Source organism: Lolium perenne, chromosome 7, assembly GCF_019359855.2.
Source record: "Lolium perenne isolate Kyuss_39 chromosome 7, Kyuss_2.0, whole genome shotgun sequence".
NCBI lineage: Eukaryota > Viridiplantae > Streptophyta > Magnoliopsida > Poales > Poaceae > Lolium > Lolium perenne.
This window is the reverse complement of record NC_067250.2, coordinates 247154944-247182649: the sequence shown is the minus strand read 5'-3', so window position 1 is coordinate 247182649 and position 27706 is coordinate 247154944. Positions and strand designations below refer to the sequence as shown.

The 27706-nt window shown below is 43.7% G+C and overlaps 1 protein-coding gene across 1 annotated transcript; it reads right to left on the bottom strand.

Moving 5' to 3' along the window:
• Positions 1–54: 54 nt before the first annotated feature.
• LOC127315339 (peroxidase 57-like) lies at positions 55–27706 on the bottom strand. The gene is made up of 4 exons (XM_071824263.1): positions 27329–27706; positions 1085–1267; positions 627–975; positions 55–538 (listed from the first exon to the last, which is right to left on the bottom strand). Exons 1-4 carry the CDS (start codon positions 27704–27706, stop codon positions 99–101), a joined length of 1350 nt encoding a protein of 449 aa, XP_071680364.1. The 3' UTR covers positions 55–98.

Genomic DNA, 27706 nt, shown 5'->3' with positions numbered 1-27706 from the left:
TGTATTAGCAAATCATTAAGAATTAACACTCAACTTCTTTTCTACGGGAAACATTTAAAACTCAACTTGAAGGCACTGATCTTGCCACTCATAAAAAACTATCGTCTGTTAACCTTTCGACAGTTCAGCCTGACCTCCCCCTGCTCTCCGGTGAGAACGTGTACGCTCTCCAGCTTCACCATGGACCTGGCGAACTGCTTCCGAAACTTGCGCGGCCCGACCGCGAACTTGGCGGCGATGAGCCTGGCCATGCCGTCGGACGCCAGCTCCTGGTCGATCTGCAAGACGGCCTTCCCTGCGAGCACGCTTCGGTAGAAGGAGTTGTCGAGCCTGAAGGGCCCGTGCGGCGCCAGGAGGTTCATGGGGACGATGGTGTCGCCAGACTCGTTCTGCGGCGTCACCGTGTGAGGCGGGCAGCTGCCCTGGAGCGAGGCCCGCAGGCCGGCGTCCATGGTCTGGTCCGGCGTGCCGGTTTTCTTGAAGTCGTAGAGCCTGTCCATGACGAACATGCAGTGGCAGAACCCCATGGTGTGTGAACCTGTTTAAATTTACCGCTCTTTAGAATGTCAAATTGTTAATTTTAAACTATGGACTTCGTGAAATGTTCAGTAAAGGAGTGCACCTACCCAGCAAGGTGGTGAGATCAACCACGTCGAGGCCGATGTTACTGAAGGCCGACAGAGCGTCGGCGAACGACACGGACGGGCTGGGCAGATGAACCTCGGCCGCGCTGGAGACGGTCCCGTCGCGCCTCCCGGTGGGCAGCTGGTACCGCACCCTCCCCGCCATGGCCGCAGCATCCCTCGCGGCCAATCCGATAATGTCGGCGCACGATACAACGCCGGGGCATGCCGTCTCGAGGGCAGCCTTGACGTCGTCGATCACGTCGAGCATCCTCAGCGTCAGGTTGGGATCGGCCTCCTTCTCGGCCACATTGCCGCCGGCGCTGTCGATGAGTACCGAGCCATCGCAGCCCTGGTACGAACGATACCACGTTGTTAGACATCACAGGAGGTTTTTCTTCGACATGTTTGCACGGCTATCGGGCAAACGCGATCGATCTCTGACAACATATGGTACGTACCCTGATGAAGCAGTCGTGGAACTGCAGGCGGATGAGGGCGGGGAGGACGGAGCGGTCTTGCGCGACGCGGTGCTGGACGACTTGCCGGACGATGGTCTCGGCTCGAGGGCAGGACTGCGCGTAGAAGTGGAGCTGCAGAGGCGGTGCGAGATAAGATAAGATAAGATAAGATAAGATGGTTAGCTATTTTTGAGGAGTGCGGACCGGGTGGTTTGAGGGAGGAAATATGAATTGAGGATGTGGGGGTATTATTGTCCATCCTGAAAATGTGACACCAGGCATTCACCAGTTTGCTTTTAATAGTAGAGATATATAGATATATGATCGAGAGAGAGAGATCGAGATTGAAATCCCCAAGAGAATATATATGTTCAAATATACATTAAAATATATGCACGAATGCATTGTAGGCCATGCATGCACACTAATTATATATATATATTATGAGGCAACTTAATCAAATGTGTTTTCATTCGAGAGAACTGCTTGTCAAAATTCAAGTTAATTAATTTATCACGATAATTATATAATTAATTAATGAATCTCAGGGATATGTTATACGTACAACATGATCGATATAGGCCATGTATATTTTAATTGGTGTTAATCTACGGTTTGCTAGCTAGCTGCTACATATAGAGCATGTTTTTATTAGATCGGGTTATAGCTAGCTAGTATAGTTTAGGGTTATGTGTTTTAATTAAGTAGGGTTGATTAGCTAGCTAGGGTTAGTTACATATATATGGTTTAGGGTTAATGCATGGCACATTTAATTTAATTAGAGGACCGCGAGGCACCCCCTGGCCTGCTCGATGCACAATTAAGTGTCGTTGGCCTATACATAGGGTTTAATTAGAGTTTTAGGGTTAGCTAGGGTTTAGGGTTAGGGTTAGGGTTTAGGGTCTAGCTAGGGTTTAGGGTTTAGGGTTAGCTAAGGTTTAGGGTTAGGGTTAGGGTTAGGGTTAGGGTTAGGGGTTAGGGTTGGGGTTGGGGTTAGGGTTAGGGTTAGGGTTAGGGTTAGGGTTAGGGTTAGGGTTAGGGTTTAGGGTTTAGGGTTTAGTGTTTAGGGTGTTTAGGGTTTAGGGATTAGGGATTTAAGGTTTTAGGGGTTGTTTTTAAGGTTTAGGGATCATCGATCGAGTGCGCACACACATTATTAGAGGCACCCGCGCGCGCCTTTACGCATAAAGTGCATGCGTATATATGTGTGTTTTTTGGGCCACCAACGATATATAGATGATCGAGAGAGAGAGATCGAGATTGAAATCCCCAAGAATATATATGTTCATATATACATTAAAATATATGCACGAATGCATTGTAGGCCATGCATGCACACTAATTATATATATATTATGAGGCAACTTAATCAAATGTGTTTTCATTCGAGAGAACTTGTCAAAATTCAAGTTAAATAATTTATCACGATAATTATATAATTAATTAATGAATCTCAGGGATATGTTATACAACATGATCGATATAGGCCATGTATATTTTAATTGGTGTTAATCTACGGTTTGCTAGCTAGCTGTTATATATAGAGCATGTTTTTATTAGATCGGGTTATATCTAGTATAGTTTAGGGTTATGTGTTTTAATTAAGTAGGGTTGATTAATTAGCTAGGGTTAGTTACACATATATGGTTTAGGGTTAATGCATGGCGCATTTAATTAATTTAATTAGAGGACATGAGGCACCCCCGGCTTCGATGCACAATATTAAGTGTCGTTGGCCTATACATAGGGTTTAATTAGGGTTTAGGGTTAGATAGGGCAGAGGGTTAGGGTTAGGGTTAGGGTTTAGGGTATAGGGTATAGGGTTTAGTGTTTAGGGTTTAGGGTTTAGGGTTTAGGGATTAGGGATTTAGGGTTTTAGGGTTGTTTAAGGTTTTAGGGATCATCGATCGAGTGCGCACACACATTATTAGATCGAGGCACCCGCGCCTTTACGCATAAAGTGCATGCGTATATATGTGTGTTTTTTGGGCCACCAACGATATATAGATGATCGAGAGAGAGATTGAAATCCCCAAGAATATGTTCAAATATACAATAAAATATATGCACGAATGCATTGTAGGCCATGCATGCACACTAATTATATATATATTATGAGGCAACTTAATCAAATGCATGTGTTTTCATTCGAGAGAACTTGTCAAAATTCAAGTTAATTAATTTATCACGATAATTATATAATTAATTAATGAATCTCAGGGATATGTTATACAACATGATCGATATAGGCCATGTATATTTTAATTGGTGTTAATCTACGGTTTGCTAGCTAGCTGCTACATATAGAGCATGTTTTTATTAGATCGGGTTATAGCTAGCTAGTATAGTTTAGGGTTATGTGTTTTAATTAAGTAGGGTTGATTAGCTAGCTAGGGTTAGTTACATATATATGGTTTAGGGTTAATGCATGGCACATTTAATTTAATTAGAGGACCGCGAGGCACCCCCTCGCCTGCTCGATGCACAATTAAGTGTCGTTGGCCTATACATAGGGTTTAATTAGGGTTTTAGGGTTAGCTAGGGTTTAGGGTTAGGGTTAGGGTTAGGGTTAGGGTTTAGGGTCTAGGGTTTAGGGTTTAGGGTTAGCTAAGGTTTAGGGTTAGGGTTAGGGTTAGGGTTAGGGTTAGGGGTTAGGGTTGGGGTTAGGGTTAGGGTTAGGGTTAGGGTTTAGGGTTTAGTGTTTAGGGTGTTTAGGGTTTAGGGATTAGGGATTTAAGGTTTTAGGGGTTGTTTAAGGTTTAGGGATCATCGATCGAGTGCGCACACACATTATTAGAGGCACCCGCGCGCGCCTTTACGCATAAAGTGCATGCGTATATATGTGTGTTTTTTGGGCCACCAACGATATATAGATGATCGAGAGAGAGAGATCGAGATTGAAATCCCCAAGAATATATATGTTCATATATACATTAAAATATATGCACGAATGCATTGTAGGCCATGCATGCACACTAATTATATATATATTATGAGGCAACTTAATCAAATGTGTTTTCATTCGAGAGAACTTGTCAAAATTCAAGTTAAATAATTTATCACGATAATTATATAATTAATTAATGAATCTCAGGGATATGTTATACAACATGATCGATATAGGCCATGTATATTTTAATTGGTGTTAATCTACGGTTTGCTAGCTAGCTGTTATATATAGAGCATGTTTTTATTAGATCGGGTTATATCTAGTATAGTTTAGGGTTATGTGTTTTAATTAAGTAGGGTTGATTAGCTAGGGTTAGTTACACATATATGGTTTAGGGTTAATGCATGGCGAATTTAATTAATTTAATTAGAGGACCGCGAGGCACCCCTGGGCTGCTCGATGCACAATTAAGTGTCGTTGGCCTATACATAGGGTTTAATTAGGGTTTAGGGTTAGCTAGGGCAGAGGGTTAGGGTTAGGGTTAGGGTTTAGGGTTTAGGGTATAGGGTTTAGTGTTTAGGGTGTTTAGGGTTTAGGGTTTAGGGATTAGGGATTTAGGGTTTTAGGGTTGTTTAAGGTTTTAGGGATCATCGATCGAGTGCGCACACACATTATTAGATCAAGGCACCCGCGCCTTTACGCATAAAGTGCATGCGTATATATGTGTGTTTTTTGGGCCACCAACGATATATAGATGATCGAGAGAGAGATTGAAATCCCCAATAATATGTTCAAATATACAATAAAATATATGCACGAATGCATTGTAGGCCATGCATGCACACTAATTATATATATATATTATGAGGCAACTTAATCAAATGCATGTGTTTTCATTCGAGAGAACTTGTCAAAATTCAAGTTAATTAATTTATCACGATAATTATATAATTAATTAATGAATCTCAGGGATATGTTATACAACATGATCGATATAGGCCATGTATATTTTAATTGGTGTTAATCTACGGTTTGCTAGCTAGCTGCTACATATAGAGCATGTTTTTATTAGATCGGGTTATAGCTAGCTAGTATAGTTTAGGGTTATGTGTTTTAATTAAGTAGGGTTGATTAGCTAGCTAGGGTTAGTTACATATATATATATGGTTTAGGGTTAATGCATGGCACATTTAATTTAATTAGAGGACCGCGAGGCACCCCCTCGCCTGCTCGATGCACAATTAAGTGTCGTTGGCCTATACATAGGGTTTAATTAGGGTTTTAGGGTTAGCTAGGGTTTAGGGTTAGGGTTAGGGTTAGGGTTAGGGTTTAGGGTCTAGGGTTTAGGGTCTAGGGTTTAGGGTTTAGGGTTAGCTAGGGTTTAGGGTTAGGGTTAGGGTTAGGGGTAGGGTTAGGGTTAGGGTTAGGGTTAGGTTTAGGGTTAGGGTTTTAGGGTTAGGGTTAGGGTTTAGGGTTTAGGGTTTAGCATTTAGGGTGTTTAGGGTTTAGGGATTAGGGATTAGGGACTATTAGGGATTAGGGATTTAAGGTTTAAGTTAGGGGTTGTTTAAGGTTAATTTAGGGATCATCGATCGAGTGCGCACACACATTATTAGAGGCACTGCTGCGCGCTTTACGCATAAAGTGCATGCGTATATATGTGTGTTTTTGGGCCACCAACGATATATAGATGATCGAGAGAGAGATCGAGATTGAAATCCCCAAGAATATATATGTTCATATATACATTAAAATATATGCACGAATGCATTGTAGGCCATGCATGCACACTAATTATATATATATTATGAGGCAACTTAATCAAATGTGTTTTCATTCGAGAGAACTTGTCAAAATTCAAGTTAAATAATTTATCACGATAATTATATAATTAATTAATGAATCTCAGGGATATGTTATACAACATGATCGATATAGGCCATGTATATTTTAATTGGTGTTAATCTACGGTTTGCTAGCTAGCTGTTATATATAGAGCATGTTTTTATTAGATCGGGTTATATCTAGTATAGTTTAGGGTTATGTGTTTTAATTAAGTAGGGTTGATTAGCTAGGGTTAGTTACATATATATATGGTTTAGGGTTAATGCATGGCGCATTTAATTAATTTAATTAGAGTACCGCGAGGCACCCCTGGGCTGCTCGATGCACAATTAAGTGTCGTTGGCCTATACATAGGGTTTAATTAGGGTTTAGGGTTAGCTAGGGCAGAGGGTTAGGGTTAGGGTTAGGGTTAGGTTTTAGGGTCTAGGGTCTAGGGTTTAGTGTTTAGGGTGTTTAGGGTTTAGGGTTTAGGGATTAGGGATTTAGGGTTTTAGGGTTGTTTAAGGTTTTAGGGATCATCGAGTGCGCACACACATTATTAGATCGAGGCACCCGCGCCTTTACGCATAAAGTGCATGCATGCGTATATATGTGTGTTTTTTGGGCCACCAACGATATATAGATGATCGAGAGAGAGATTGAAATCCCCAAGAATATGTTCAAATATACAATAAAATATATGCACGAATGCATTGTAGGCCATGCATGCACACTAATTATATATATATTATGAGGCAACTTAATCAAATGTGTTTTCATTCGAGAGAACTTGTCAAAATTCAAGTTAATTAATTTATCACGATAATTATATAATTAATTAATGAATCTCAGGGATATGTTATACAACATGATCGATATAGGCCATGTATATTTTAATTGGTGTTAATCTACGGTTTGCTAGCTAGCTGCAATATATATAGAGCATGTTTTTATTAGATCGGGTTATAGCTAGCTAGTATAGTTTAGGGTTATGTGTTTTAATTAAGTAGGGTTGATTAGCTAGGGTTAGTTACATATATATGGTTTAGGGTTAATGCATGGCACATTTAATTTAATTAGAGGACCGCGAGAGGCACCCCTGGGCTGCTCGATGCACAATTAAGTGTCGTTGGCCTATACATAGGGTTTAATTAGGGTTTAGGGTTAGCTAGGGTTTAGGGTTAGGGTTAGGGTTAGGGTCTAGGCCGGGTTTAGGGTTTAGTGTTTAGGGTGTTTAGGTTTAGGGATTAGGGATTATATATTTACGGTTTTAGGGTTGTTTAAGGTTTAGGGATCATCGATCGAGTGCGCACACACATTATTAGAGGCACCCGCGCCTTTACGCATAAATTGCATGCATATATATGTGTGTTTTTTGGCCACCAACGATATATAGATGATCGAGAGAGAGAGATTGAAATCCCCAAGAATATGTTCAAATATACATTAAAACATATGCACGAATGCATGGTAGGACATGCATGCACACTAATTATATATATATATTATGAGGCAACTTAATCAAATGTGTTTTCATTCGAGAGAACTTGTCAAAATTAGAGTTAATTAATTTATCACGATAATTATATAATTAATTAATGAATCTCAGGGATATGTTATACAACATGATCGATATAGGCCATGTATATATTAATTGGTGTTAATCTAAGGTTTGCTAGCTAGCTGCTATATATAGAGCATGTTTTTATTAGATCGGGTTATAGCTAGTATACTTTAGGGTTATGTGTTTTCATTAAGTAGGGTTGATTAGCTATGGTTAGTTACATATATATGGTTTAGGGTTAATGCATGGCACATTTAATTTAATTAGAGGACCGCGAGGCACCCCTGGCCTGCTTGATGCACAATTAAGTGTCGTTGGCCTATATATAGGGTTTAATTAGGGTTTAGGGTTAGGGTTAGGGTTTAGGGTATAGGGTTTAGTGTTTAGGGTGTTTAGGGTTTAGGGATTAGGGATTAGGGTTTCAGGGTTGTATAAGGTTTAGGGATCATCGATCGAGTGCGCACACACATTATTAGAGGCACCCGCGCCTTTGCGCATAAAGTGCATGCGTATAGTTTAGGGTTATTTGTTTTAATTAAGTAGGGTTTGATCAGCTAGGGTTAGTTACATATATATGGTTTAGGGTTAATGCATGGCACATTACATATAGTTTAAATCTCAAGAATGTTTATACATGATAGGCCATACGTGCAAAGGAATTTTTTCCACTGTGAACTTGTCAAAATTCAAGTTTATCGGTGCCAATGGAAACTAGTCCAAAAAATTACATAGAGGACCAAAAGTACTAGACAATAACTAATAGAACCTGCAACTTTACAAAAAGGACCCCAAAACATATAGAAGAAAATCAATCGAGTCCTTCTCGACCGCACATCGATCTCTGCTCCGCATCCTTTCCAGGCAACTCCGTCGCCGGGGACGCACCACTTGGGACGGTGTCGCCGGTAGTCGCCAGGACGAAGGAGAAGAAGGGCCTCAGCAACGGCATATTGGCTGCGAGAAGGGCTGAAAGGCCAAGATGTGCACGGGCAAGACGGATGCCGCCGTCGTATGCCCCGAGCTTGTGAACTTTAGCGACTTGACTTCCCCATTGGCCGGATCTGAAGCACGACCAAAGCAAGCCTCACCGTTAGCGCCATCACATTGATGGCACCAGATCGGGGTTTGGCCGGCAAGATCCGCGAGATTCACCACGGGCCGGATCTGAAGCCGATGACGAGATCCACGACTCCATTGCGCCATTCTGCTCATGGGAAACACTTGGATCTAAGCTTACAATAACACTAACTCCCTCGGATCCAAATTAGCTGACTCAACTTTGCTTATCTAAATATGGATGTATCCACACATGTTTTTACTCTAGATACATACTCGTGTTAGGATAGTTGAATCATTTAATTTAGTTCGGTGGGTGTTCATTATCGAGAGAGTAGTCGGCCTCGTCTCCGCCGGCGAGGCCGCCGGAGAGAAGGGGGAGAGGAGCCGGGGGAGTGGGAAAGACTCGAGGGAGAAAGAGAAGAGGAAGAAATGAGAGCTCCCTGGGAAGAACATTATTTTTGTCGTTACGCTCGTAGCTTGAAACTGAAAATTTCGGCCGCGCGCCAAATCATCCCGCCGCATCCATTCGAAAATCCCGTGACCAGTTTTACCCTTTTAACCCTGGTCCCGGAAGCTACAACCCACCGACCATGGAGGGCTCATTCGGTAACAATGAAATATCTTGCCTAGATCCCGAACCCTCCCCACAGGCCCACACCCACCCACCAACCATTCGCCCCATTAGCTCAAAAATACTCTCACACGCCAAAGCTCGACTCTCTACGGTACTAGATGCGCCGCCGCCGGCATACTCCTCCACAGCGTAGCCTTGATCGTGTTGGCTGTCCACCCACCTGATCCGCTCCCCGCCGCCCTCGTCACCGACGGATCCGCTTCACCGCCGACCTCGCCACCGACGGATCTGCTTCACCGCCGACCTCGCCACCGACGGATCTGCTTCACCGCCGACCTCGCCACCGACTACCTCGGCGCAGCGGCTGTATCAACTTCACCGAATCCCTTGCCAGCCAACCAGATCTGCTTCACTAACGCCCGCTTCTGCGAAACAGGGTCGATTCATCGTCTCCCGCGTTCGCCGCCGCCGGAATGCAAGTTGCCGCCCCGTCCACCCCGCCGCATGACTTGGTTAGTACGCTGGCCCGTTAGATCGCGGTGTTTCTTTAGCCATGTTTTGTGTAGTTATTTGCGAGATCTCATATGCCGTTAACTTTCTTGATGTGTTGCTTCGCATGAAGTTTGTTTAAATATTGTACGGTACAAAAGCATTATCCGGTCGCTACCATCTGTTCATTCTCGACACTGTGTGCATCCACATATTTATAGCCTTATACCCATTCATTTCTTGCCAAGCTTGTTTTTGTACTGCATGCTATTGTCATACTTGCTTTTATAGTCATGCTATGGGCATTTCCAATCTGCTTGTTCTTATACCACGTCATTAGCTCACCGCTAGGCTGCTAGCTGTTTTCTCGTGTCTGCTATTCTCACACCGCTTTTATAATCATGCTATGTGCATTTCCAATCTGCTTTCTATTATACCTCGTCTTTAGCTTATATAGTTATTCTTTGCGTGCATGTCTGGTCTTTGTATTATCATAGGCTGACTTGTCAATGTTATTTTTCCTAGGGATTGATCATGCGAACCACTTATTAGAACATCCAACATTAACGGCGGGGACGCTAGGGAAGGTTGGAATCTGAGTTCTTGGTTGGTAATTTTGGCGGTTACTTCCGTTATTATCTATAACCTATATGCATTGTTCCTTATGCAAGAGATTAACACTTGGAACCACTGCCATAGCAATGCCATTCATGCTTTACTATGTTTACGCCTATTTGATATGCTTGACTTGGAGAAGCTGCGAAGGTGATTTGAACACGACATTTGGTCATTCTTAATGCCGAGTTTACTTTATGTGGAAAACCTTGGCATTACCCTACTCTAAATCTGAATGTCTGAAATTCGTATCTCATGCAAAGCAACATCTAGTTGGTTTTAATCGATATCTGGTAAATATTGGCTTATTCATTTGGCAGCTCAAGTTTTTTATTATTTGAAACCAGTGACTTGGTCTTAAATGTGATATCTAAACACAGATTAAGGACAATGGAGCAGGAGGATTAGCATTTCACTTGATGGCTGAACCTAAAATGACAGGCATGTTGACCACGACTAGTGCACGCAAGAGAAGGACTCAATGAGCGATTATGTGCTTAGTACATGCATCTTATCTTATCTTGTGCTTATTTACGCTACATCTTTGTTATCTGATCTCTACATTGCGTAATACATGTTTGAATAGTTAATTGTTGTAACTATGTTTGCAATGTTACTGAGAATGCGATTTTAATGAAGCGAGTCATCATTAGAAGATAGTCGCCAAAAAAGGATCTGTAGCGACCACGTGCAACATTATGATGTAAGTTTGTGCTTAGTACAAGTTCCATACATTGTCTTATTTATGCAACTTGTTATTATCTTATATCTACATTGCATAATAAATGTTTGCATAGTTAATCTTTTAAATCTTTTTGCATTATTATCGAGAATGCGCTTTTGATGAAGCAATCTTCATTAGAAGTGAGGCCCACAAAAAGCTTCGATATTTCTTCTCGATGCATCTTCTCATAGCTAGTCAACCTAGACCATTGCTTTCATCAAACATAAATATCTCAAGGTTTGTACTTTATAAAAGACATGGTATTGCTGCTTTAAGATCTGTAGCTGATATGTTGACAAAGAGTACACAAGATTCAATCAAGGCGATTGCCAAATGTCAACGTGTTATTGATGATGCTAATAGAAGTCCTCAATGATTCTATGTAATTTTTTTATTTGGGCACATGAATTGCCTTGTAATTTTCCTACTTTTTTTATTTGTGTATGTAATTGTGTGTATCATTGATATCAGATTTTAGGCTCATGAAATTTAATGCATGTTGACTAGTCAAACAAGTAGGGCACTACAACAGATTGGGCCGGCCCACTTACAGTAGTGTGGGACCCACTTTCATTTTGGGCCAGCCCACTTCTTTAGTAGGCCGGCCCGGTTACACGATAGTGGGATCCACATGCTTATTGGGCCGGCCCACTATCTTGTTGGGCCAGCCCATTTGGTATATGGTGGTCCCACATGGTAAATGGGCCGGCCCTTTAACAGGAAGGTGGGACCCACATGTGCTTTTGGCCCGGCCCACTATCTTGTTGGGCCGGCCCACTTGCTATATGGTGGACCCCACATACTAAATGGGCCGGCCCTTTAACAGGAAGGTGGGACCCACATGGGTTTTTGGCCCGGCCCACTATCTTGTTGGGCCGGCCCACTTGCTATATGGTGGACCCCACATACTAAATGGGTCGGCCTTTTAACAGGAAGGTGGGACCCACCTGTGCTTTTGGCCCGGCCCACTATCTTGTTGGGCCGGCCCACTTGCTATATGGTGGACCCCACACACCAAATGGGCCGGCCCTTTAACAGGAAAGTGGGACCCACCTGTGTTTTTGGCCCGGCCCACTATCTTGTTGGGCCGGCCCACTTGCTATATGGTGGACCCCACATACTAAATGGGCCGACCCTTTAACTGGAAAGTGGGACCCACCTGTGTTTTTGGGCCGGCCCACTTGCTACACGGTGGACCCCACACACTAAATGGGCCGGCCCTTTAACAGGAAAGTGGGACCCACCTGTGTTTCGGCCCGGCCCACTTGCTTCTTGGGCCGGCCCAGTAGCTGTAAGGTGGACCCCACATGTTAAATGGGCCGGCCCATTTAAGTTTTGACCAGTCAACCTTTTATGTTTGGCCCGGCCCACGTAACTAATGGACCGGCCCGGCTATATAGTTGACCGGTCAAACTATGTCGGTGGCCGCCCGCTTAAGACGTGGCAGCCTCGTGTGGGCCTACCATCTACCACGGGGTTTCGGCCAGGTTAACGCCGTTAATCGCCCGATTAACGGCGTGCCACGTGTCGGTTGCATGACGTCGGCGATCAACGGGCTCCCGGAAACACTTGCGCAACGGTCCGATTTTCCGTGGCGGAAGGGCGCCCAAGCGCGACGGACCGAAAAAAACGTCGTTGGACTTTGCCTGACGCAGTTTCCACAACAGAACCCATATCGTCGGGTTAGGCCCATGGGCGACGAAAAATACCCCTTAGCGGACGATTTTGAGATGTTGCCTATCAGAACTTTTCTTGTAGTGGTAGATCATCCGGAAACACATCAGGGTAGCGACAAACGTCCCTGATTTGATCCAGAGTTGGCTTGGATACACTTTGGTTGCAGGTAAATTTTCTGGGTAGTTTTTCAGAGACGTGCTCAACTACGATACCGGTGCTGCTAGTCATGGTTATGGCTTTCTTGGCGCAGTCTATCAATCCATTGTGCTTGGACATCCAGTCCATTCCTAGGACAACTTCCAAACCTTTGGTTCCAAGTATGATTAGATTTGCAAAGAAATCTACATCATGGATTTTGATAGGCACATTTTTGCAAAATTTTCTGGCTTTGGTGGTTGATCCGGGGATTTGAACTATCATAACATGCTTCAAACTGAGGGGTTGAATTTTACTTGTTGATGCAAAATCTTCGGTGACAAAGGAATGAGATGCTCCAGAATCAAACAACACTCTAGCAGGGGTGCGGTTGACAGAAAACATACCCAGCACAACATCTGGTGCTTCCTGGGCTTCTTCGGCGTTCATGTGGTAGAGGCGGCCGTTGCGGTTGTTGGGGTTGTTGGGGGCGAACTTCTTGCCGGTGGAGACACGGCGTTGCTGCTGAGCAGGGGCAGCGGTGTTGCCGGCGAGCTTGGCTAGACGCTTGGGGCACTCGTTGGAGTAGTGTCCCACTACACCACACTCATAACAAGTGATAGTGCTCTTGTCCTGCTTGTTCGCAACAGGAATGGCATTGCTTCCGGTTCTGGGGGTGGTGTTGGTGTGGGTGTTGGTGTTGTTAGGGGCTTGGGGTGGAGCGCGGTTGTAGTTGTTGTTGTAGTTGTTGTTGTAGCCTCCCGGCTTGGGGTTTCCTCCACTCCGGTTCTGATAACCGGGGCGAGAGTTCTGCATCGGGGGTTTGTTGTTTCTCGGAGTGAAACCTCCGCTTGAGCTAGGGCGAAACTTTTGGGGGTGGCTTGATCCACTCTGATTTGCCATGCGGCGCTTGCGGTTCTCATTGGCTTGGTTTAACTTGCCCTCCATCTGGATGGCGGAGTCAACAAGGGCTTCGAGGTCGGCGAAGGGGATGTTGACGAGGATAGTCTGCATCTCATCTTGCAGTCCGTTCAGGAATCTCTCCTTCCTCTTCTCAACGGTGTCAGTCTCATCAGGGGCATACCTTGACAAGGTGAGAAACTTGTCGCGGTATTCAACCACCGTCATGCGACCTTGTTTCAGCTCACGGAATTCATCCCTCATCTTCTTGATAAGACCCGGGGGTACATGGTACTTGCTGAACTTGAGTTTGAAATCCTCCCAAGTCATGAATTGACCTCCGTTCATGGCACGGGTGCTTGTCCACCAGGCGCGAGCTGGTCCAGCGAGATAGTGAGTGGCGAACAACACCTTCTCGTTGGCTTCCACTCCAGCTACCTCCAGATTGTTCTCCATAGTCTGGAGCCAATCGTCGGCGTCGAGGGGCTCCTCGGTCTTGCTAAACACCGGAGGGTTGGTGTTTTGGAAGTTCTTGAGCTTGGATCCGGGGTGGTCATGATTTCCATGGCCTTGGTTGGCGATGTTCTGCAAGGCGATGAGGTTGGCTTGGCGCTCGGCTCTTTCGGTTTCCCGGTCTGCAAGCAGGGTTTGCAGAAGTTGCAGCATCGCGTCGTTGGTGCGATTTGGAGGGGCCATCTGAAGATATAGAAGATCATGAGATAAGAGGGAACATTCTATGGTTCATTCTGGTTAAGTTTGAAAAACATTTGAAAACTTGTAAACTTTTCATGACAAACATAACATTCATTCATTCATGCAACACATAGTACAAACTACACACATACCCCCAATGGTTTTAAGAACCATTCTCATGCTACGATACAATGGACGGGATACAACTCACACCTACTATAAGTGGAACTAGTGCAACTACTCCTCATCATCGATATCAATCGGGACGTAGTCGTCAGGTCCTGCCTCCAGGAACTCGTAGTCCTCCTCCTCGGTGTTCTCGTCCTCCTCAAAGTCGTCGTCATCGCTCAGGAAGGCGTCTCCTCCCTGAATGTCGATGCCTCCATCATCATCCTCCAACTGATGAATCTGACCCTCCTGGGCCTTGACAGTGGCCTCAAGTGACGCGATCCGGGCGCGAAGGCGGCGAATCGTAGCGTCCTTCTTGGCACGCTGCTGGCGAAGGCTCCTGCGGTCGTTGTTGAGTAGCTTGATCGCCTCACCCTGCTCGGTGATGTGAGCATGGGTCTGGTTCGCGTAAGCGTGAGAGGCGTCGAGGTCCCTCTGAGTCTGGTAGAGCATGAAGTCCAAGTGATCCACATGGTGCCTCAACTGGGGGTGCAGTGGCACATCCATGGGTCTTCCGTCAGAGTTACGCCTCGCGAGATGCGCAAAGCGTTCCTCACGAAGTGCTTCCGCATTCTGTCCGCACAGACGAGCAAGTGCTTCCTGAAGAGCACGTGCAAGCCCGTCGAGCCAGTTGCTTTCCCTGAAAGAGAAAAGGATCCTCTCCGAGGTGGGAGGCTCCAGCTTGCCCCTCAAGTCAGCGGTGATAATCCACTGCAGTTCACCTCCCGGCTGGTCGTCCACCTGAATCCCGTGAAACTCGGGGTGTGGGTGGCCAAGGTGATCCGACAGGGAGTCGAGGTCATGCTCGAAGATCAAGCTTCCTCCGTTCCCAAGTTGGTAAAACTTGGTGTTGAGGGGTTCATTCGGCTCCATCTGAAAGAGAATTGGATGAGTAAGTTAGAGAGTGCAAAGTGTGGCAAAGTTTTTAAGTTGATTCAAATAAGATAGAACATGATTCATCAAATTTTGGCAAAGTCTCAAAGACAAGGGTGTAGTAAATTTTCACAAATAGTTTCTCTCATTTGATTTCGAAGTTAAATTTTTTTTCAGAACGCCCATTCTAACTAAGGTTTCCTAAGGTCAAACAATGGCTCTGATACCAACTTGTCAACACCCGGATTTTTAAGTCCGAATGCCTATTATGTCATACATCGCAATCCCAGGAATTTTGTTGTTGCGAGGCATAATAGTTAAGTACCACAGTCATCATTCATTACAAACCATAAGTCTTACAAATTGGAATCACATGATCCCTATTACACGAATAGTTGATCTATCGATCAACGAACAAACACAAGTTTATAGTTCAACATAGCGAAAGCGTAAGATACAAGGACTCTCTAGTCCACAGGCCAACGCTTGACGTTGGGAAGCGCTTAGTTGTCGTAGGCGTCCTGCTGGTCATCTCCTTGTTCATCTTCATACTCTGGCCATTTGAATAGCCAGGGACAAAGCCGTGAGTACGTTGAGTACTCGCAAACTAATACTAAAGTAAGTGCTAGACATTCTAGTATGGTTTGCTAAGCTCTAGTTTATTTGCATAAAGCCAGTTTTATTTCACAAAGTTTTGAGAAAAGCTTACTCAAGTACTAACTAACTCAAGTGGGAACATTAGTGTCATTCCCACCATTCAAGTGGTGATTTCAATTCAATCCACCACAAGTCATTTCACCATCACCGTTCAACATCATTTTCAAAGATATGACATCGGAAACTGTATGGCCTTTCCAACCGTCCGTAACCGTGGACGCGGCTATTCGAATAGGTTTACACTCTGCAGAGGTTGCACACTTGTGCCACAACATTTGATTTCATCCGTCGGGATTTCCCCGAATCATCGTAACACAGAACGCGGATCATCAACCATAACCTTTCACTTACGAATCCTAGTATGAGCACCTCTCCCCATGAGCTTGGCCTCCCGGTGAAGACAGACAGTCGGCACAGGAGCTGCACAGGGCTTGGGCCGGACATTCACCTCATTTCGCATCATATCGTATCGTTTCTGTTGTGGTAGAGGCAGCTTTCGGCATAACCCCGATGACGCCTGTTTAGAGGGAACCCATACTAAGACGCATAAACTTCCAGTTAAGCCCTACCCATAATCAGGTATTGTGGGGGTACTTGATAATTGGAAAGGTATCGCATTCAAACCAACATCATGTTTTATCAAAAATCACCATCTTCTCTTGGTCATATTCACCTTCAAAAATCATTCAATGGAATGCATCTTCATCCCAAGGTTTAAAAATCCTTTCAAATTCACATGGTTCCCATCTAGAGTAGTCAAGTTTTAATTCTTTAGCACTAGCTCTAATTCATGAGGGGTGCTAACTTGCTTTGCTTTGGGAAGACTAACTCACTACTCTAGGACTCAACTTGTACTTTGACCAAAGTTAACTATAAAAGTAACTCATTTGGAAACAAGTAAAAGCTGGTAAGGTAAAAACTTGGGATGGGTTCATATAAGAAAAGGGTAAGAAACATGGGGCTTTGCACTTTGCAAGAATATTAGCTTGCAATGGTAGTAGCTTGCCTTGGTAGTTTTCAAACTGTTCCTCTTCCTCCTCCTGGTAGCAACCTTCTTTTTCGGCGTACTCTCCGGTGCTACCGTCTAAATTTGAATACGAGTATAATTACTCACTAATTCAATGGCTATTCCACACATCACAAATAAACACACAAACTACTCTATGCACACCACATAAATAAACTAGGGTGCATGGGTTGTGGGATTTAACTAGAATTTGTATTCCATATGTAGATGATAGTTTCCATAGGATTCTTGAGAAATAATTTCCTCTCATTGAAATCTTCTTAAGATTTAATTTCTCCAACAATCATGGATGAACTCCGATTGACCTAAATCAAATGTTCATCATCATCATTTGGGAAAATGATTTAAATGAGATGGATCACCTCATACCATTTAAATAACACTACCTTTGATTTAAATCTCAAGTAATTCATATAAGAGAGTTTGGAACCAGGGTCCAAACATCCCATGAATCCATGTGAGACAAGTTTAAATGAAGTGTAGGACTTCACACAATTTAACCTTAATAGTTTTGGACAATATCAACTAGTTAAACTAGTCAAAATCTCCATTCATTAAACCATGGCATGATCATGCAAAGTAACCACACCATTTTATTGTATAAACAATTAGTGTAAGTCAAAAGTGAGCTATTAGAGTTGGAACTAACTTAATATCTATTTTGGTTGCTTTTTAAGAATTATTTGAATAGGGAAAAGTCCCTGTCTTGTTATTTTTATCATATTTATTCTACAACGAAATTGACCATGAGGCCAGTGGCATGTTGTAGAGAATTTCAGTGGCTTTCTAACAATATAAAATTCACTAAATTTGGTTTAGCCAAATTGAAATGGTTGAATTTCAAAGTTTGGGCAGTATTGAAATGGATTTGTAATAATTAAACTGGATTTGAAATTAACGGGCCGGCGGGAAAAGCTATTGGGCCAATTCATTTAAACAGGCCCACGGCCAGCCCACCACGCGTCTGTGCCCGCGTGGGCTGCCTGACAGGGTGGGGTCCGCCTGTCAGCCTCTTTTAAAACCCGAAACGGTATGGAGACGTGTGGTGCGTTGGATTAGAATTAGATCGGACGGCACAGGGCCATCGTCATCTCCGGCGAGATCCCGACGGTGCGGCGGCGGCAGTAGGGGGTGGGAGAGCTCACCGCGGCTCCAGCAAGGGTTGGCAGTGTGCGCGGTGAAGGTGTAGACGACGGCGAGTCGACTGGTACCGGTGGCAACTCCTGGATCGGCTTCAATCGGCGGCGAGCTTCCCCGGCGTCCGTCGGCAGTGAGGTGGCGATTGGGTGGCTACGGCGGCGAATGTGGATGGTGGAGTGGCTCAGGCAGTCGAGTGAGAAGAGGGGAGTGTGCTGTTGTGCTCAATTCGACGAATGGAGCTCTCCTTTTATAGGCTTGAGAGAGGGTGGCGGGGCAGTGGCAAGGTCGACCATGGCGCGGCTTCTCCGGCGGCTGGTCGAGCTAGGCGAGGGCGCTGTCGGGTTCTCCTCGTCCAGGCGAAGCTAGAGGTGGTGCTGGTTTGGTCGGGGGACGTCCGGTCTGGTCGCATTTCTTCCACGACGGCCGCGGCGCGTACGGGATGTGGTCGTCGTCTCCGGCGCCGGCGGTCACGGGCCTGGGCGCGTGTCTAGCGGCGTCGCGGTGTCACTGCGGTGCTCAACCTGTCGAGGGAGGTTCCAGGGCGTGCTCGAGGTGGTGGCGCGGCGCGTGGCCAGAGGGTGCCCGTGGCGTGCTCTCGTGCGACGTCTACGGCATGTTGGCCGCCATGGGCGCGCGCTGGTCTGGCCAGTGTCGAGCTCCTCCTCGACCGTGGCCGGTGCTAGGTGATCCAGTAGAGTGAGGTGGAGGGCAAGGGCATGGTGGCCAGGGTTGGCGATGAAGGAGAGAGGAGGTGGTGCGGCATGGTGGTGCCATGGCCGGCATGGCCATGCCATGCAAGCTATCCCCTCCTCCTTAGCTCCACTATGTGTCATTGATGGTTAGAGGGAACCAGGGGACCAAATGGGCTAGGTTTGATGTAGGTTAGAGGTGTAGATCACTATAGCAAATAGTGTCTAAATAGTGTTCAATTTTGGAAATTACAAAATTGTCCAAATCTGAAATAATTCAAAAGGTGAAAGTTTTTGAAAAGTGAGTGTTGAGATAAGTTGTAATTGACCAGAGGTGATTGGAGGTGGTGGTGGAAAAATTTGAATTCAAAGATTGGCCAAAATGGCTAAGTGGAGATTGTTGCACTTGTTAAAATGTTACAACTTTGGATGAGCATAGCTATTGATCAAGGATGAATTTGGCAGGGTGATCTTCATCAAAGTTGTTCACCTTGATGTTGACTTTCAAATGGTGCAAAGAGTTAGCAAGAATTGGTTTGGAAAAATTGAATTGCAGGGGCTCAAAGTGGTGATCAGACTAAATTTGGCAGATTTGGCCATTATCATATGTGAGTGGGAATTGTGTTTGAATTTCATTTGAATTGTGCACCCTTGGTTCCAAAAGTTGTAATAAGTGTTTAATAACATTATTCAACTAATGGTGAAGACCAAATAGGTCTAGGGTCAAAATTTATAAAAATGCCATAGGGCATATGTGAGGGTTTTTAGGGTTTTCCAAATATTGGATTTTCTTCCTCTTTGTTTTATTTGGTTGGTGATCTTCATAGGATCACCCTAGGGTTTTAGAGCATATCAAATACAAGTAATAACAATCATCATGGCATATCACTCAAATGCACAAGTCCTATGCATGGTACTATATGCAAAAGAAAAGTTTTTGTTGGTTTGAAATTTTGTTTTCTGGAATTCTCTAACTTTCTTTTTATTGAAATTTGGGGTGTTACAGAGAGATAGGTGAACTGACTCAACAATAAAAGTAAAAGAATGGCCCTTCGCAGAGGGAAGCATTGATTGCTATATTTGTGCTAGAGCTTTGGTTTTAAAAACAAGAAACAATTTTGTCAACGGTAGTAATAAAGCATATGAGTTATGTAAATTATATCCTACAAGTTGCAAGCCTCATGCATAGTATACTAATAGTGCCCGCACCTTGTCCTAATTAGCTTGGATACCGGGATTATCATCGCAATACACATGTTTTAACCAAGTGTCACAAAGGGGTACCTCTATGCCGCCTGTACAAAGGTCTAAGGAGAAAGTTCGCATTGGATTTCTCGCTTTTGATTATTCTCAACTTAGACATCCATACCGGGACAACATAGACAACAGATAATGGACTCCTCCTTTATGCGTAAGCATGTAGCAACAATTAATGTTCTCATATGAGATTGAGGATACATGTCCAAAACTGGAACTTCCACCATGATTCATGGCTTTAGTTAGCTGCCCAATGTTCTTCTCTAACAGTATGCATGCTCTAACCATTAAATGAGTGGTAAATCTCCCTTACTTCAGACAAGACGGACATGCATAGCAACTCACATGATATTCAACAAAAGAGTAGTTGATGGCGTCCCCAGGAACATGGTTATCGCGCAACAAGCAACTTAATAAGAGATAAAGTGCATAAGTACATATTCAATACCACACTAGTTTTTAAGCTATTTGTCCCATGAGCTATATATTGTAAAGATAAAGAATGGAAATTTTAAAGGTAGCACTCAAGCAATTTAGTTTGGAATGGCGGAGAAATACCATGTAGTAGGTAGGTATGGTGGACACAAATGGCATAGTGGTTGGCTCAAGGATTTTGGATGCATGAGAAGTATTCCCTCTCGATACAAGGTTTAGGCTAGCAAGGTTATTTGAAACAAACACAAGAATGAAGCGGTGCAGCAAAACTCACATAAAAGACATATTTTAAACATTATAAGACTCTATACCGTCTTCCTTGTTGTTCAAACTCAATACTAGAAATTATCTAGAACTTAGAGAGACCAAACATGCAAATCAGATTTTAGCATGCTCTATGTATTTCTTCATTAATAAGTGCAAAGTATATGATGCAAGAGCTTAAACATGAGCACAACAATTGCCAAGTATCACATTATTCAAGATATTATACCAATTACTACATGTATCATTTTCCAATTCCAACCATATAACAATTTAACGAAGAAGAAACTTTCGCCATGAATATTATGAGTAAAGCCTAAGGACATACTTGTCCATATGCAACAGCGGAGCGTGTCTCTCTCCCACACAATGAATGCTAGGATCCATTTTATTCAATCAAAACAATAACAAAAACAAACCGACGCTCCAAGTAAAGTACATAAGATGTGACGGAATAAAAATATAGTTTCAGGGGAGGAACCTGATAAGATTGTCGATGAAGAAGGGGATGCCTTGGGCATCCCCAAGCTTAGACGCTTGAGTCTTCTTGATATATGCAGGGGTGAACCACCGGGGCATCCCCAAGCTTAGAGCTTTCACTCTCCTTGATCATAGTGTATATCATCCTCCTCTCTTGATCCTTGAAAACTTTCTCCACACCAAACTCAAAATAAACTCATTAGAGGGTTAGTGCACAATCAAAATTAACATATTCAGAGGTGACACAATCATTCTTTATACTTCTGGACATTGCACATAGCTACTGAAAGTCAATGGAATCGAAAAATCCATCAAGCATGGCAAAACAGGCAATGCAAAATAAAAGGCAGAATCTGTCAAAACAGAACAGTTCGTAAAGACGTATTTTTAACAGGCACCAGACTTGCTCAGATGAGAAAACTTAAAACTAATGAAAGTTGCGTACATATCTGAGGATCACTTACGTAAATTGGCATAATTTTATGAGTTACCTACAGAGAATTAGACCCAGATTCGTGACAGCAAAGAAAACTGTTTCTGCGCAGTAATCCAAATCTAGTATCATACTTCTATTAGAGACTTTACTTGGCACAACAATGCAATAAAACTAAGATAAGGAGAGGTTGCTACAGTAGTAAACAACTTCCAAGACTCAAATATAAAACAAAATTACTGTAGTAAAATAAACACATGGGTTATCTCCCAAGAAGTGCTTTCTTTATAGCCATTAAGATGGGCTCAGTAATTTCAATGATGCACTCGCAAGAAATAGTATTTGAAGCAAAAGAGAGCTTCAAGAGGCAAATTCAAAACACATTTAAGTCTAACATGCTTCCTATGCATAGGAATCTTGTAAATAAACAAGTTCATGAAGAGCAAAGTGACAAGCATAGGAAGATAAAACAAGTGTAGCTTCAAAAATTTCAGCATATAGAGAGGCATTTTAGTAACATGAAAATTTCTACAACCATATTTTCCTCTCTCATAATAATTTTCAGTAGTATCATGAGCAAACTCAACAATATAACAATCACATAAAGCATTCTTATCATGAGTCTCATGCATAAAATTATTACTCTCCACATAAGCATAATCAATTTTATTAGTTGTAGTGGGAGCAAATTCAACAAAGTGGCTATCATCATATATAGGAGGCGTATTGTAATCATAAAAGAAAATTTTCTCCTCAATTCTTGGGGGACTAAAAAGATCATGCTCATCAGAGCCAGCTTCCCCAAGCTTAGAATTTTCCATACCATTAGTAACAATGGTGTTCAAAGCATTCATAGTAATAACATTCCCATTAGCATGCATATAAAGTTCCATGGGTTTTTTAATTCTCTCTTCAAACACATCATGTCCTAATTCAAGATAAAGTTCATAAAGATCTCTCATATTTTTGTTGTTTTCCATTATGCTTAACTAGTGAAACATGCATGATATTAAGTAAAGTAAAACAAGTAACTAATTTTTTGTGTTTTTAATATGGCAAACAAGACAACAAATAAAGTAGTAAATAAAATGAAGCAAGACAAAAACAAAGTAAAGAGATTGGATTGTGAAGACTCCCCTTGCAGCGTGTCTTGATCTCCCCGGCAACGGCGCCAGAAATTTAGCTTGATACGCGTACAGCACGCGTCCGTTGGGAACCCCAAGTGGAAGGTGTGATGCGTACAACAGCAAGTTTCCCTCAGTAAGAAACCAAGGTTTATCGAACCAGTAGGAGCCAAGAAGCACGTTGAAGGTTGATGGCGGCGAGATGTAGTGCGGCGCAACACCAGGGATTCCGGCGCCAACGTGGAACCTGCACAACACAACCAAAGTACTTTGCCCCAACGAAACAGTGAGGTTGTCAATCTCACCGGCTTGCTGTAACAAAGGATTAGATGTATAGTGTGGATGATGATTGTTTGCAGAAAATAGTAAAACAAGTATTGCAGTAGATTGTATTTGATGTAAAAGAATGGACCGGGGTCCACAGTTCACTAGAGGTGTCTCTCCCATAAGATAAATAGCATGTTGGGTGAACAAATTACAGTTGGGCAATTGACAAATAGAGAGGGCATGACAATGCACATACATGACATGATGAGTATTGTGAGATTTAATTGGGCATTACGACAAAGTACATAGACCGCTATCCAGCATGCATCTATGCCTAAAACGTCCACCTTCAGGTTATCATCCGAACCCCTTCCAGTATTAAGTTGCAAACAACAGACAATTGCATTAAGTATGGTGCGTAATGTAATCAGTAACTACATCCTCGGACATAGCATCAATGTTTTATCCCTAGTGGTAACAGCACATCCACAACCTTAGAACTTTTCATCCTTGTCCTGCATTTAATGGAGGCATGAACCCACTATCGAGCACAAATACTCCCTCTTGGAGTTAAGAGTAAAAACTTGGCCAGAGCCTCTACTAATAACGGAGAGCATGCAAGATCATAAACAACACATAGGTAATAGATTGATAATCAACATAACATAGTATTCTCTATCCATCAGATCCCAACAAACACAACATATAGCATTACAGATAGATGATCTTGATCATGTTAGGCAGCTCACAAGATCCGACAATGAAGCACATGAGGAGAAGACAACCATCTAGCTACTGCTATGGACCCATAGTCCAGGGGTGAACTACTCACTCATCAATCCGGAGGCGACCATGGCGGTGTAGAGTCCTCCGGAAGATGATTCCCCTCTCCAGCAGGGTGCCAGAGGCGATCTCCTGAATCCCCCGAGATGGGATTGGCGGCGACGTCTCTGGAAGGTTTTCCGTATCGTGGCTCTCGGTACTGGGGGTTTCGCGACGAAGGCTTTAAGTAGGCGGAAGGGCATGTCAGGGGGCCACACGAGGGGCCCAGGAGACAGGTCGGCGCGGCCAAGGGTGGGGCCGCGCCGCCTGCCCTCCTGGCCACCTCGTGGCCCCACTTCGTTGACTCTTCGGTCTTCTGGAAGCTTCGTGGCAAAATAGGACCCTGGGCGTTGATTTCGTCCAATTCCGAGAATATTTCCTTACTAGGATTTCTGAAACCAAAAACAGCATAAAACAACAACTGGCTCTTCGGCATCTCGTTAATAGGTTAGTGCCGGAAAATGCATAATAATGACATATAATGTGTATAAAACATGTGAGTATCATCATAAAAGTAGCATGGAACATAATAAATTATAGATACGTTTGAGACGTATCAGATGCCAAGCCTCACTCGAAGAAGCTCATTGCCTCCCTTGACCCGACGTCCTCTGCTTATGCTAGCACTACTCAGACAGAGGTCAAGTAGACCAACCCGTGTCTCTTTGTTACTTCCTCTTTTTGTAGCTAGCGCCACCTTTTGTTGCTTCCGACGATTTGTATGGGCTCGCTAGGAGCCGTCTTTTGTAAGGACTCGCTTTTATGTAAATGTGCAGAATATGAATGAAAAATGTCCCTAGCCGAATGATTGATGTCGACCTTTCTTTCTTCCAGTTGATTTTTTATAACTATACCAAAGTTGCCAGACCTTCCACCGCTTCACCCGCCACTTCTTATTATGTGAGAGCTTCTGGCGGCGTTTTCTTGGATGATTCCTCGTGTGCTGACTCGATACACCAAAAACTGGCTAATCTTCGACAACAGCTGCAAGCAATGAGGAAATAGGATGTGATAGTTATGGACCAGTCTCGCAAATCTTCGGATTGTGAGCAGGCTGCTCTTCGGCAAGCACATGAAGCTTTCGACATGAAGCAATCTGCGACTGCCAATGCCTCACGAGCTGCCCAACGCAAGAGTTATATGCTTGATTTGATGACTGATGCAAATCAAGATATGGTTGGTATACTACTTTTATCCTCCGCTCCTTTTATATTCTTCGTATCCCTTCTCATGATGTGTTGTTTTCTTCCTTGTTGCTTGTAGGTTCATTTCTGGATGCTGCCGCCGAAGAACAACGAGTAAAATGCGCGGGTCGAAATCCTTCTTCGACTTGCCCAGCAAAATGATAGTGATTTCTGGGCAGATGAAGATCGCACCTGTCATATTGTTCAATTCCAGGATCGAGCCACCCAAGTTCGGGAGTTCCGTGACTTCTTTGGCAGTACCCTGGCCATGGTGTACAATGCTATGTTTCCTTGGAACCCCCAGCCAAAAAATCTTACCGACCTTATGGGCAAATTTAGAGACGCACAGAGCATCCACGATTTTGCGAAGGCTCAAATGGTGGCTGGCGCTAAGTTTGCCGTGATTTGGTTAAAGGTCTGCCACTCGAAAGTGGACTTTAGCAGTGTTATCGACACTTTTTACCGCAAGACGTCGAAGAGGAGGGTAAATGTTGACAAGCATAGTGCAGTTGTCTCTCCCGTACCCGAGAAAATGATCGACGAGCTCCTTAGGGTGGACGCCAATTTCTTCAAGGAGTTTCGGTATGACGATTCGACGCAGATTGTCAATGCTGCAAGAGAAAACATAACCAAAGATAGATTTATGTAGGGATTCTTTTTCTTTTTTCCAATGTGTTATGTTCGAACCGAGCCACAAGATTGCATATAATTGTAAGTCATGTATATTGTAACTATCATTGCGAGACTCATGTGAAGTCAGGGCAAATTCTTGTGTTATCTCTTCTTCTTTGAGCCCCTGAGTATCTCGGTTGGCATGACTATCTTTATTGTTCGCGAGGTTTTTCATGGAACCAAGGCGTGTAAATTGAGAAGTGCTTTGAAGTCGAGTATATTTGTAAATTTTCCGGGTTCGAGCCCCCGAGCCTTGCTTGCGAGAAAATTATGTGCGATCACTATTTTTATTTCAACTATGCTATATTGCAGCATCGCAAGCCCGCCTCATTAAAAACCTTTCAGCCCCACTCGGTGCCCTAAAAGGAAAAGAGTGTGTCTGAAAACTTATAAGCTCTTCAGGTACAATGTATGCTTACATAGTTGATAATATATTGATTTCTAAGGGTAGAAATGTCATAGCTGTGCTACATTCCACGGGTTTGGTTCATCCTTGCCCGATTTCTTGTCCTTCAGCCGATAAGCTCTACCCGGAATAACTTCAGTGACAATCTATGGTGCCAACCATGGAGATTAAAATTTCTCGTGTCCATCTTGTGTGAGTCGAAGGACTAGGTCGCCGACTTGAAAGGACCTTTGCCGCAAACATCGGCTGTGATAATTCTTGAGGTTCTACTGGTATGCGCTTACCCTTGATAGCACCTCGTCTCTTGCTTCGGCGAGTGCATCAACATCATCCTCCCGCGCCTTTTGTGAAATTTCCTCTTCATATTCTGCGACTCTGGGGGAGTTGTGTTCTATTTCTATCGGCAGCACTGCTTCGGCTCCATGGACCAAGAAAAAAGGTGTTTCTTGGGTTGTTGCGTTCGGCGTTGTTCGTAAGCTCCATAATACGTACGGCAGCTCATCAACCCACGTGTGTCGTGCTTTCTCCATCGATGTTAACACACGCTTCTTATGTCGTTGCAAATAAGCCCGTTGGCCTTTTTGACTTGACCGTTGGTTTGCGGGTGCGCCACTGATGCAAACTGCAGTTTGATGCCCACGCTTTCACAGTAGTCCTTGAATTCTCGGGAGGTGAAATTGCTTTCATTGTACGTAACTATGCCGTTGGGGACGCTGAACCGAAAAACTATCCCTTTGATGAAGTTCACCACCGATGTTGCATCTGCCGAAGTTACTGGTCCTACTTCAATCCACTTGGTGAATTTTTTCGACAGCCACAAGCAAATACACGTGTCCTCCTGACCAGGACTTGTGTAATTTTCCCACCATGTTAAGTCCCCATTGTGCGAAAGGCCATGCCAATGGTATTGACATCAATTCTGCTGCTGGAGAGTGGGGCTTGGATGCGAATCTTTGGCGCGCATTGCAAGTGCGGACTATGTCTTTTGCATCTTCTATTGCTATCAGCAAGTAAAATCCTGCGCGGAAAGCTTTGGCTGCTATTGCTCGACTGCTTGCGTGGTGGTCACATATACCTTCGTGTATATCCTTTAATATAACTCGCCCTTCTTCGGGTGTGACGCACCTCTTCAACACTCCTGAGATGCTTCGTTTATATAATTCTCCCTTGACCACAATAAAGGCATTGGATCATCGAATAACTCGCCTTGCTTCGACCGGATCTTCGGGTATCTCTTTCTTTGAGATGTACGCCAGGTAAACTTGCATCCAGGGGATTTGGATCATCATGACTTCTTCTGGTTCCTCCTCATCTTCCGATGTATGTATCTCTGGAGCTGCTGGAGCCCCCGAGTCTTTCTTGGACTTCTCATTTTTCTTCGGCTGCTTCAGTACCTTCTTCGCCTTGGTTGATCTCTCACTTATCTCTTCCCAAAAGACTACAGGTGGTATCGAGAGGCACTGCGAGCCTATGTTTGCCAAGACGTCAGCTTCATCGTTGTTGAGCATGCTGATGTGATTAACTTCAAAGCCATCAAAACTTTTCTCGAGTTCATTATACACCTCCTTATATGATATCAT